The sequence below is a fragment of the Plecotus auritus genome (genome assembly GCF_963455305.1).
Source record: "Plecotus auritus genome assembly, chromosome: 4".
NCBI classification, from domain to species: Eukaryota; Metazoa; Chordata; class Mammalia; order Chiroptera; family Vespertilionidae; genus Plecotus; species Plecotus auritus.
Window position 1 is genome coordinate 108,012,359 of NC_137775.1, and position 12,875 is coordinate 108,025,233.

The window sequence follows — 12,875 nt, forward strand, 5'->3', positions numbered from 1 at the left end:
GACGGGGACACTCAGGATCGTGTGTGCAGGTGCAGCGGAGCGCCTGAAGGAGAGTGGGTGGGTCAGTGAGCTGCGAGCTACTTAGTTGGTCACAGCACACGGAGATGTGGGACAGTGGGTGATGTCCGTGGCCCAAGGCACACTAAGGGACCTGACACCTGTTGGCCAGCAGGGCTCCCTCAACTTTGCTGAGATGTCCCTGCCCTTCCTGACAAATGAGGTGTTTTTACTGGCTTTCGTTGAAAATAGTCATTTGAACAGTAGACAGCTTTAACATTTAATCAATGTGTTCTCTTCACCAAAAAAGGCCAACTGGTTTAAAGTATGAAAAAGCCAAAGAGTGGAGGATACCCTGCGTGAACGCGCAGTGGCTCGGGGACATTCTGCTGGGGAACTTTGAGGCTCTTCGGCAGGTCCAGTGTAGCCGCTACACGGCGTTCAATCTGCCCGACCCCTTCGCCCCCAGCCCGCACCTCGTGGTCAATCTGCTGGGTGAGTGGCTCCGCTGAGGTAGAGTGGCGTATGTGCACCCTCCTCCGTCCGGTCAGTCCTGCTCCTGTCTCCTCCGCGCTTCCACCTTTTCCCAGAGGCCCTTCGAGATGGGAAGACGCGTGGGAGCCTGGCTGGCCTGTCTCAGGCAGGTAGCATGGTCCTGAGAGACTCCAGCCCTGACACGTGTTGAGCCCACATGTGCTGTGTCGTCGCCTTGGGCTGACTTGGTTGCATCAGGTCGGGGTGCACGCTTGCTGCTCCTCAGCCCCTGGTGGGGACCCACTGCAGGGGTCACGCCCCAGTATTACTGCATCGCCAAACTGAACTCAGAGAAACGGGCACTTTGCTCCGGGTGCTGGCTCGCGAAGAGGCCGTGGCGTGCCATGTTCAGCACCTTCACAGGGCACAGTTCTCCAGCCCTCGTCTGCCTCCCGTGACTTCCGCTGTGAGGACTGTGGCCCTTCCTGCCGGTGCCCAAGCGCAGCACCGTGCAGGAACCCCTGGTCACAGGCGGTCTATTAGAGACCAGCCTGGTCCCAGAGTGGGATGGGGTGCCCGCTCTGACAGCTGTGCCGAGGCCTCATGGCCTCGTGCTGGACACGCACAGCGGGCTGGACAGCAAGCGCTGTCCCGGAGCATCCGCCCCTCCCCACAGGAAAGCCTTTCTGACTCCCAGTCCTTCCACTCGTCCTCCATGTCCGCTGCGCCCCTGGGGGTCTGGGATCGCCACCCCAGAAACCCTCTTCCAGAGGCTCTGCTGTTTGAACGGCGTCTGGTGGTAAAAGAACATGTTTCTTCTCTAGATGCGTGGAGAGTCCCGCTGAAGGTGTCGGCCGAGCTGTTGACGGTAGGTCACTTGGGCCTCCCTGGCTGCCGCACGTCATGAGGTGCAGGAGGGTTTTGCCTTTGCAGGTTACACTCTCGGCAGCTTGTCTTGACAACCAGTGAAGGCTGTCTTCTCGCCTGTCAGGAACATGTAGTGTCCCTGGCTCTGCTTTCTCACTGACGGTGGCACCATCGGTCACCCTGTGCTGCAGCGAGCGCCTCGGTGGCACTGGGGACAGGAGGAGACGCGCGTGGGGGCGGGGCGGCAGTGAGAACCTCAGGGCCCAGCCTCATGGCTACAGGGCCAATCGGTGTTCTCGTGTCCAGGCAGTTGTCTGGGGGTTGAGGTCTCTGATGCGCTGCTTCAGGGTGGGCAGCCCTGTCCGTGTGGGCCCTGTCCTCACTGGGAAGGCTGTGCCAGGGAGTGTCTGCATTGGTGTCCGCAGACTGTTTCCCACATAGCCATTGTAATCCCTCCACTGCTGCTTCTCTGCGGGGGCGGGGGGTGGGGAGAGCACTGCTCATGCCTGAGGTGGGGCAGTCTTGCTGTTCTCTGTAGAAGTGTGATGGAAAGGTTGAGACTTACAGACATGTTAGCATGTGCATCCCCCCGTGTCTTCCTCACGGACGTCGTGTCCTGTCTGATTCCTACCGTGACTGTCGGTGCAGAGGTGAGCGTTTGTGCCACGTTACCCACTAACAGAAGACAGTGCTCTTGGCAGGACGCATGGTGCCGCTGGGGCCTGCTTGCGGGTGTCGGTGCTACGACGTGATCTGAGGGAGCCTGTGGGCTGCTGGCTGCTCCCTCCTGCTGTGACCACTCCCTCACGTGACTTTCATAACACCGACCAGCTCTGATGTGCAGCAAAAGCAGACATTCTCCATGTTCAGGTGGATGAAAGAAAGGTTATAGAGGCTTTTACAATGAACATGGTCCCCGCAGGCCCCACCCAAACCTCTCGGCGTAGGCTCTGAGATGGCGTCAGGCTCAGGTCCTTCGCGGCTTCATTGGTGTTAAGGCTGAGCACCGCGGAGGCCACTGTATCGTGGTGGGTCCCTGGTCTGTTTCTGTTCTTGCCACCAGCAAGTGGAGTTTGGAGATTAAATTTGACCTTGGGGAGTGGAGAGTTGAGGGTCGTTGCCTTCTAAGGAGTCAAGTCTTCCTGCAGGTTCCGCATCTGGAACGGCTAGGAGGTTCCAGGTCTTTCCAGGAGCTCTGCATGTATTTGGTGGTTCAGATCCTTCAACTGTGTGCGAAGTGCAGCATGCGGTTACTAAGGGTGATCAGCAAGGTCGAGTGCAGAGGTCGGCGCCTCTGTGTGGGAAGTGCAGCTGTGGTTAGTGAGGTGATGTTCAGAGTGTCTTTTTAAAAGAAGCCTTGCATTTAAGACATGAATGGGTGGTGGGACAGTGGCCGTGTTCAGAGGCCATGTACGGGACACTGGGCTGCGACCAGGGCCTCCTTCCCCTTGTCTGCTCTGCTTGCCAGGCCAGGGACTGGCGGTTCCGGCACGCTGGCCCATCAGGAATGCCGCTCTTGTGATTGTCCTGCAATCTCGGTGAGCCCTCAGAGGGGCGTTTCTGATTCTGGGAAACTAGGTTTTTAAAAATGATGTGTAATTGCATTGAGTATTTCCAAGTACCCAATGGGATGCAAGATGAAATACTTAAAATGAAAACAGGAGAGTTCTGAGAAGTAATAGCAGGTGACAGGGTTTAGGTTCTTAGCATCTTCTGATGCTGCTGGCACAGGGCAACCCATCTGCGCTGCAATCCAGGCCTCCTGTGGGGAGGCGGGGGCGTGCCCTGCAGAGACTGGGGGAGGTGGGGCGGGTGGAGGGGAGGCTGCGCCTGATGGACCCAGAGCTCTTGGAAGCCACTGCATTCTTGGGAGGTTGATTGAAGGAAATCATATTTTAATTTCAGGTTGTAAGACCACCCCCTAAACCGAAGCAGAACGAAGTAACGAACGTCCAGCCTTCTTCCAAGAGAGCCAGGTACGCTCACACCTCCCTCTGGACCATCACAGGTACACCCACGCCTCTCTGTGGGATGTCACAGGTACACTCACGCCTCCTTCTAGGCCGTCACAGGTACACCCACGCCTCTCTGTGGGATGTCACAGGTACACCCACGCCTCCCTCTGGTCCGTCACAGGTACACTCAAGCCTCCCTCTGGGCCGTCACAGGTACACCCACGCCTCCCTCTGGGCCGTCACAGGTACACTCAAGCCTCCCTCTGGGCCGTCACAGGTACACCCACGCCTCCCTCTGGGCCGTCACAGGTACACCCACGCCTCCCTCTGGGCCGTCACATGTACACCCACGCCTCCCTCTGGGCCGTCACAGGTACACCCACGCCTCCCTCTGGGCCGTCACATGTACACCCACGCCTCCCTCTGGGCCGTCACAGGTACACCCACGCCTCCCTCTGGGCCGTCACAGGTACACTCACGCCTCCCTCTGGGCCGTCACAGGTACACCCACGCTTCCCTCTGGGCCGTCACAGGTACACCCACGCCTCCCTCTGGGCCGTCACAGGTACACCCACGCCTCCCTCTGGGCCGTCACAGGTACACTCACGCCTATCTGTGGAATGTCACAGGTACACTCACGCCTCCTTCTGGGCCGTCACAGGTACACTCACGACTCTCTGTGGGCCGTCACAGGTACACTCACGACTCTCTATGGGATGTCACAGGTACACCCACGCCTCCCTCTGGGCCATCACAGGTACACCCACGCCTCCCTCTGGGCCGTCACATGTACACCCACGCCTCCCTCTGGGCCGTCACATGTACACCCACGCCTCCCTCTGGGCCGTCACAGGTACACCCACGCCTCCCTCTGGGCCGTCACAGGTACACTCACGCCTCCCTCTGGGCCGTCACAGGTACACTCACGCCTCCCTCTGGGCCGTCACAGGTACACCCACGCCTCCCTCTGGGCCGTCACAGGTACACCCAAGCCTCCCTCTGGGCCGTCACAGGTACACCCACGCCTCCCTCTGGGCCGTCACAGGTACACCCACGCCTCCCTCTGGGCCGTCACAGGTACACTCACGCCTCCCTCTGGGCCGTCACAGGTACACTCACGCCTCCCTCTGGGCCGTCACAGGTACACCCACGCCTCCCTCTGGGCCGTCACAGGTACACCCACGCCTCCCTCTGGGCCGTCACAGGTACACCCACGCCTCCCTCTGGGCCGTCACAGGTACACCCACGCCTCCCTCTGGGCCGTCACAGGTACACCCACGACTCTCTGTGGGATGTCACAGGTACACTCACGCCTCCCTCTGGGCCGTCACAGGTACACTCACGCCTCCCTCTGGGCCGTCACAGGTATGGGCACACCTCCCTCTGGGGCTTGACAGGGCTGTTCAGAACTGGTGGCAGTTGGGGATGCTCCTGACGTTTTCAGCGTGAATAGGACATGAGAGGGTCTGCTCACTGATTCAGTTTGATTGCAGTGTTTCTCACTTTGTTGCTGGAGGTAAGTGGTGAATAGGCTGTTGTTTTCTTTCTTATGAAAAAAACAAAAACCAGTTGAATCTTGTTCTTCAAAAGTAGCACCTTACCAGCACCCCAGGATATGGTGTCACCCCAGCCGCCCGGGGAGGGGGTGCGGGCGGGGCGGGAGGGAAGGCATGTGCCTTGTGTGGTGGGGGGTGCGGTGGCGGGGTGAGCATACTCGGTGACTGGGCAGCCAGTGCCCAGCGACGATCAGGTACGGCAAGTGCAGGCCCGTCGAGGCAGCGTGTTGCCATCAGTGACTAGAAAACTCTCCTTCCAGACTGTGCCTGGACGTGGTTTAGATGCTTGGCGGTCTGTTGCTGTCACCAGTTTCTTTTCCCTGCGCCTCAGCGCTCCCTCGTTCCCACAAATAAACTTAAATTTGTTGTTACCTAGACTGTCTCTATTAAGTATGAGCTAAAAATAGAACTTGGAAAATTTAAGGCAATTAAAAGGCTGAGGTTTAATGTAAAAGGTGGGCCTCTTTGTGCTGCTGCTTGGGACCGGCGGGAGTGGCTGGCTCCTGGGGGAGGTGGGTGGGACCAGCGATGGGACCAGCTTGAATGCACACCTGCTCTTTCGGGCCAATTTAAAGCCATTTTCAGTTGGGAGGGAGGGCCCAGAGGCAGGGGGGCCTTGAGCCTGAGCCATGGGGCCTGCATGTCGGGCATCTGGGCAAGTGAACCCCGTGGCAGGAAAGGACCGTCCCTGACGTGTTTTCCTTGAGGAAAAGCACACTCACAGCTGGTCGTGCTCATTAAAGCCACTCAAGTCCCTTATCTTTAAAGAACTTTTTAAAAGTCAACAATAACCCTTCATTCTGCTTTGTGTGTGTTTTGTAGAATTGAAGACATACCACCTCCCACTAAAAAGTTAGCGCCCGAACTGGCGCCTTCCGTGCTGTTCACAGGGTTCGAGCCTGTGCAGGTGCAGCAATACGTCAAGGTGAGCCACCTGCTCGCAGGGCTGCACAGGGTCCTTCCTGTCTGCCAAGGACACTCACCTCCTCTCTGCGGGAAGGCGGGTTCAGGTGACCAACCACAGCCATTCGTACGGCCACTCTGCCAAGGGTCACCCAGCCCCCGTGCGAGGGACGTCCTCCCCTCTGGGCCTCTGCGCGAGACCTCCATCTGCTCAGGGTAGTTCCTGGCTGGAGGCCATGTGGGCCTGTGAGTTTACAAAAATTTCAGATAAACTTCTTGAAATAGCCAAGGGCTGTGGCACTGGCTTTCTGGCTTGTGGGGGGCTGGCTAGAGTCTAAGGGGGCCTATGTCGTGATGTGTTCAAACATTTCGCTTGTCTTTTTTTTAAGGAAAAGAAGCAATTATAAATGCTGTTAAAATTTAGTGTAATTTTATTTTTATACCTTGGTCCAGTTATTGAGACCATTTTTTATATGTTTGTGTTTTGTCAGTTTTCATGCCATCATTTTTAAAATACAGATGGTACCTTACCTGTGCCTCCTGGCCACTCAGTTCAGGGTAGGCAGTCTGGGCACTCACCACGAGGAGAGCCTCGTTCTTGCCCACAGGGCCATGTGGTTGGGTCCTGGTGTGTGTGCAACCACCATAGAAATGCCCAGGGGCTCCACCTTGCACTCCCATAGGCTGGGGGCTGTCCTCTCCCATAGGCTGGGGGCTGTCCTCTCCCATAGGCTGGGCGCTGTCCTCCTCTCCCGTAGGCTGGGGGCCGTCCTCTCCCGTAGGCTGGGGGCTGTCCTCTCCCATAGGCTGGGGGCTGTCCTCTCCCATAGGCTGGGCGCTGTCCTCCTCTCCCGTAGGCTGGGGGCCGTCCTCTCCCATAGGCTGGGGGCTGTCCTCCTCTCCCGTAGGCTGGGGGCCTTCCTCTCTCATAGGCTGGGGGCCGTCCTCTCCCATAGGCTGGGGGCCGTCCTCTCCCGTAGGCTGGGGGCCGTCCTCCTCTCCCATAGGCTGGGGGCCGTCCTCTCCCGTAGGCTGGGGGCCGTCCTCTCCCGTAGGCTGGGAGCCGTCCTCTCTCATAGGCTGGGAGCCATCCTCTCTCATAGGCTGGGGGCCGTCCTCACCCGTAGGCTGGGGGCCTGTCGGCTGTGTGTGTCTGTGGCTGAGAGCTGTACCCTAGGTCTTGTCCCGGATGCGTTGCTCTGGGCCACATGACGCAGCTCCTGCTCTCCCGTCTCTGTCTCTGCCTTCAGAAGCTCTACATTCTCGGGGGCGACATTGCTGAGTCTGCGCACAAGTGCACGCACCTGATCGCCAGCAAGGTGACACGCACGGTCAAGTTCCTGACGGCTGTGTCCGTGGTGAGGCACATCGTGACTCCCGAGTGGCTGGACGAAAGCCTGAAGTGCCAGAAGTTTATTGGTGAGCAGCGCTGGCACCTCAGCTTTAAAGTTTTTGTCCCAATTAAAACAAACGTCTCACCTATTTTACTTTCAGTGTCTGTGTCTCCATCTCACACACTAACGCCTTGGAGATGGCTCTCCAGTCTCGGAGGGGCTCAGCTTCATTTGTGCCTGGAAATGGACGTTTTAGATGCTTCACTCAGTGTGCCTCCCGTCACCTGGGCCTCCGACAGGCCACCGGCAGGCCTCTCTCTTCCTGTTGACCTCATCGGAATTCATCTTTTTAATTCCTCCCATACGTGGATAGTCTGTATTCTTCCAGCTTGCCTATCTGTGATTGGCTGCTGCGTTGATTCTGTGTTTCCAGCAGTTGATAAACTGCAGCCTTTCTTTGTGATTCAGTGGCTCTTGTCACGGGCAAGCAAACTGGCTAAGAGTGGTTGTCACATTTTTAAAGCATTGTTTTCAAAGAGTGATATTTAACGGTGAGCTGCAAGAGATTGTAAAACATGCCATACCCAACTAGTCGAGGCCCCTGACCTCTTTTCCCTTAGATTGTCAAATAAAAAATGACAACAACCAACACAACAATAGTGTCCGATGTGAATGCCCTGTCTTGCACCATAAATATATAGGCCATATAATAGAGAAACATCTTATTGGTCACCTCACATAAGGTTGTGTCTGATTGGTTAATTCAGAAATTCTTATATACAAGTATAAGCACCTGATTTTGTAAAAAGTCACTTTGGCTCAATTGGTTGGAGCGTCCTCCTATACACCAAAAGGTTGTGAGTTTGATTCCCTGGTCAGGGCACATACCTAGGTTGCTGTGTGTATAAGAGACAGCCGATCAATGTTTCTCTCTCACATCAGTGTTTCTCTCCCTTTCCTCTCTCAAAAAAAAAAATAAAAACACCCTTAGATGAGAACTAATAAAAAACAAACTATCCTTTATAAATTGCTATGTGCTTCCATGTACTTAAAGGAAATATGTTTTTGGTAAATCGATACCATTTGACTACTTGAGTCTAGTGTCCTCAGGTCACTGTGGCCACGTCTTGGCAGGATCGTGCTGAGTTTGCAGCTGTCACACTCCCATCTAAGGGTGTGGAGGGCGGAGCTGTGATGAGGGGTGTGGCTTTCCCACACGTGTCTTAGGCTAAATAAGCTCTGGTCTGTGTGGCCTGCAGGTGGACGGAGCTCACCCGGCGGCGCTGTGGGGCGCGGCCCGGCGCTGAGCATGGCCCTGTTTTCCAGATGAACAGAGCTACCTGCTGCGGGACGCCGAGGCCGAGGTGCTCTTCTCCTTCAGCCTGGAGGAGTCCTTGAAGAGGGCGCACGTGTCTCCACTCTTCAAGGTGACATGACGCGAAGGGAAAGCCCCTAAGTCTGTGCAGACGGGAGGCCTCGGTAGGAGGCCTGCACCCTGTGGCCGGTCCTCCTGGGTGAGCGCCCAGGATGCTGTCGTGACTTTCTGGAGCGTGGGTGCCACGTGGAAGGAGCAGACCTGCCCGAGACGGGCCTCATCACGTGCCTGGGTTCAGAGAGGGCGTTCTTGCGTAGCCCAGCTGGCACGAGAATTTCAGTTGGTTTTTCCGCTTGTAACTGTAGTCATTGAATGTGTTGGAGAACAGAGGAGTCTTGTGAAAATATTAATTGACTGTGCGCCTAAGTAATCCGGGCTAATGTTTTCTAAATATTTGTTAAATAGGATGCTTAGAGCCATTTGGAATTTTTGGAGTCAGAGTGGCTAATAAATTAATGAGGATCATCTGATTTTTACATTTGTTAAGGAGCCAGCTGAGAAATCCGAAATGACTGGCAATAGTGAGTTAAGATGCCTCTCACTTAAAACAGTCTGGTTTTTCTAAATGCTCAGCTTATTTTTTCCCACGAGTACTTTAAAACAGAGTGGTGTGTTGTGGTGCACTGAGGAGCAGGTGTTAGGGAGTGACCCTTCACCGCCAGGCACTTCCTACTTGTTTGGGGTCCATGTGGCGTGTAGATAATAGGCAGGACCCTGGCCCTCGGCCTGGGGTCAGCGGCATCTGTCAGGGTCATCATGAGGGAGTTTGTGAAAAGTGGCTTGCTCTAGAAAGTCAAAGTGTTGGAAAAACATCATGCCCGTGTTTTTACTTTTAGGCAAAATATTTTTACATCACTCCTGGGATCTGCCCCAGCCTGTCGACTATGAAAGCGATTGTGGAGTGTGCGGGAGGAAAGGTGTTGTCCAGGCCCCCGTCCTTCCGGAAGCTTCTGGAACACAAGCAGAATAAGGTGGGCCCCGCGGGAACTGCCATCTGGGCCCTGCGCCCCCTGTGCAGGCTCCAACTCTCCCTTTTCTCCCTCAGAGTCTGTCCGAGATCGTCCTGATCTCCTGTGAGAACGACCTGCACCTGTGCCGGGAGTACTTTGCCCGAGGCCTCGGTAGGTGCTGCTCCCGTGGGTGCTGGGCGGGGCTCCGCCCCCGCCCTCCACTCACTGCGCTGTTTGCTGCTTTCAGATGTTCACAACGCGGAGTTCGTGCTCACGGGGGTGCTCACGCAGACGCTGGACTACGAGTCATATCCTTTGTGAGGCGCCGGCAGAGCCCCTCGCTGCTCAGTGGGGGTCAGTCCGTGCTGTAGGGCGTGGCGACAGGGACGAGAGGCCAGGGACCTGGCAGTCTGCTTCTTGTTTTCAGTGTGTGCACATCGGTGCAAGACCCCTTCTCCACTCACATCCATGTTGGTGGGCCTGTTGTGCTGCCTTCACTTTCAGAAGGAAGACACGCCTGAAAAGTGATGTGTGTGTGGCCGGGGGGAGGGGGAAGGTGGGGGCGGGGGCGGGCGGTTTGTCCAGTTGCTAAGTGGTTAGAGCGCCAGCCCATGCACCAAAGGGTCTCCTGGGATGCAAGTTCGATCCCTGGTCCTGGTCTGGATGCATGCAGGAGGCAACCAGCTAATGTGTCTCGCATCAATCTTTCCCACTCCCTCCCTCCGTTCCACTCTCTCTTAAAAAAAAAAACAGTCAATGGAGAAAATATCCTCAGGTGAGGATTAATAAAACAAAGTGATTTGGGGGTTTGGTGGTGCCATCTCAGGCCTTTTTATCCCGTGGCCTGAACGCAGCCTGGTGCACTGTGCCCAGTGGGGGAGCAGGTGTGGGCTGTGCTCGGTCACCTGTGTAGCTTCACGGGTCCCCACTGGGCCGCTGGCAGGCTGGTGCACGTGGGCAGGTGAGCCTGGTGTGGGGTGCTCCCTTCCCTGGAGGGGCCGAGCGGCGGTGAAATGGGAGGTGCACGCAGCGAGCCGAGGCAGGCCCTGTCTTGGGAGCTGTTTTCCTCAGCAGCCTACGTATAAATTCCACTGACGCCTCTGCCGTGGCGCCTGGTGCAGAGCGCAAGGTCCTGTGGGCCAGGGTCCTGTCGGCCGTGCCCAGCCTCTGCTCCCTCCCGAGCCATCGTTTTCCAGCTGCTGCTGTAGGGACCAGCGTTTAAAGCAGGAGAACAAGTGTCATTATGCTGCATCTTTGAAGATGTGTGATTTTACTGAGGAACATAAATTATGTTTTGTATTAAATGATTTTAAGAGCCCCATCAAGGTCTTACGATTAACCTTTGTCAGGTTTTTAAACGTTTCTCACTGATGGAGCCTGAGTTACAGGCGAAGGGCTGTAAATAGGACCTGCTGTCTCTAAATTATGGATTTGAAGATGCAAAGTGTTTTGTACTTCGATTGTTTTTACTCCTTACATGCTGTCCTTTTATATTGAATTCCGCCCACATTTTAAATAAATGTACTTTTGATCTTTACTTAGAACTTAGTGGTCCTTTGTGATTCCATCTTTCTTGCGTAACGTGTGTGATTTCCATTAACCTGGATCAATTTTAACCTCAAGGCACAATGTTTTCTAGTAAATTTTCTCCTGGGGAATATTTCTGGGAGGGACATTCACAGAAATTAGTAGTCAGTGCCCCTGGCCCCACCCACGGGAACCACTCTCCAGGACCCAGTGCCCTGCTCTGCCGTGTCTACTCCGGCCCATGCTGTCAGGTCTCAGGCACAGAAACAGCAGAGGCCAGCGCCCAGGCCAGCACTGCGCTGAGCGCCCCACGAGAGGAGAGCGGAGAGGTCTGCTGTGCTGATGCCCGACTCTGTTTAAGATCCAGGTCATCGGGACCCAGTGGCTCTCATGCCGCGTGGTCACCAGCGCCTGAAACCATGAATTTGCTTTAAGTTTCTGAAGCGTCTGCTTCGCATGTTGGGGATCTGCGATCTGCCATCTGCTCAGGAGTCGACTTTTATTGCACAGTCGCCACGACACTTAATTCTTGAACACAACTGGGGGGACACGTTTCTAGAAATTGTTGACAGAACAAGTCCTAGTCTCTGTGGGGCGGGTGTCGTGCGCAGTTGGGACCTTGTTTCTTTAGGTGTCTCCCAACGCTGATGGGGGGACCATGTGAAGTCACTTCTGCAAGTGGCAAGGGAACTGCGACACATTCTGTTTGAAAAGGAGGGACTCCTCGCCCTGGCTGGTTTGGCTCAGTGGATAGAGCATTGGCCCAAAGAATAAAGGGTTCCAGGTTCGATTCCAGTCAAGGGCATATACCTCAGGCTCAATCCCTGGCCCTGGTCCCGGTGCATGCAGGAGGCAACCAATTAATGTGTCTCTCTCACACCAATGTTTCTCTCTGTCTATCCCCCTCCCTTCCACTCTAAAAGTCAATGGAAAAGTGTCCTTGGGTGAGGATTAACACCACCCCCCCAAAAAGGATGGATCCTCACTGTTACTGTCCTCTGCCTGCCCATGACCTTGACAATTTCACCAGAGAAAGTTACATGTTGGGCTCTTGAAAATCCGCCCATAATCCGCCTTGGCAGCTGACTTCAGGAATAATGGATGAATGTCCACATTGGTGGGGTTGCTGCCTCCTCACCTGGCAGTGCATCTCTCCATGTCCATGTGACACCTTTCCCTAGCGCACTCACCTTCCATGTGCTCCTGGCACTTAACTGCAACAGCCACCTCCTGGTGCTAAAAGCGCGACCTCGCCTCGCTCCCCTGACCTCCCCTCACTCCCCTGACCTCCCCTCGCTCCCCTGACGTCCCCTCGCTCCCCTGACCTCCCCTCGCTCCCCTGATCTCCCCTCGCTCCCCTGACCTCCCCTCGCTCCCCTGACCTCGCCTCGCTCCCCTGACCTCCCCTCGCTCCCCTGAAGGCCCCTCGCTCCCCTGACCTCCCCTCGCTCCCCTGACCTTCCCTCGCTCCCCTGACCTCGCCTCGCTCCCCTGACCGCCTCGCTCCCCTGACCTCCCCTCGCTCCCCTGACCTCCCCTCGCTCTCCTGACCGCCTTGCTCCCCTGACCTCCCCTCGCTCCTCTGACCTCGCCTCGCTCTCCTGACCGCCTCGCTCCCCTGACCTCCCCTCGCTCCTCTGACCACCTCACTGGCCCGTTCTCCCTCCATCTCGCCACAGCACTCATGTCCTTCCCCGAAGTCTGAGCAAGGTGTTCAACATCTCCTCGGCTCCAGACTCCTTTCTAGTTGCCCTCCCTGCTGTTGCACAAGCAACTTCTCTGAAATGCGATTCTGATGACCATGCTTCTGCGAAAAGAACGAAGTACCAAGTTGTGAAGTTTCAAGTCTTAATCTGATGTCCCTAGCCCACCACTCATTCCCCTTAGTCACAGTTCTCATTCTAGACTGACCCCCGTTCCCACCTGGCTCTAGACCA

General features: G+C 55.9%; 1 protein-coding gene across 3 annotated transcripts in view; it reads left to right on the forward strand.

Annotated features, from left to right (window-relative positions):
* PAXIP1 (PAX interacting protein 1) overlaps positions 1-10,953 on the forward strand; it is a 38,776-nt gene extending 27,823 nt beyond the window's left edge. For 2 of the 3 annotated variants that reach the window (XM_080664646.1, XM_080664647.1), the window contains exons 12-21: positions 308-492; positions 1,296-1,339; positions 3,244-3,314; positions 5,672-5,774; positions 7,003-7,171; positions 8,413-8,513; positions 9,298-9,432; positions 9,507-9,582; positions 9,659-9,716; positions 10,486-10,953. In XM_080664646.1, the coding sequence (XP_080520772.1) occupies positions 308-492; positions 1,296-1,339; positions 3,244-3,314; positions 5,672-5,774; positions 7,003-7,171; positions 8,413-8,513; positions 9,298-9,432; positions 9,507-9,582; positions 9,659-9,716; positions 10,486-10,633 (1,090 nt within the window). In that variant the 3' untranslated portion in view covers positions 10,634-10,953. Of the gene's footprint in view, positions 1-307; positions 493-1,295; positions 1,340-3,243; positions 3,315-5,671; positions 5,775-7,002; positions 7,172-8,412; positions 8,514-9,297; positions 9,433-9,506; positions 9,583-9,658; positions 9,719-10,485 lie in introns of all 3 variants that reach the window. The other variant, XM_080664645.1, reaches the window with a different exon arrangement.
* The last annotated feature ends 1,922 nt before the right edge of the window (positions 10,954-12,875 follow it).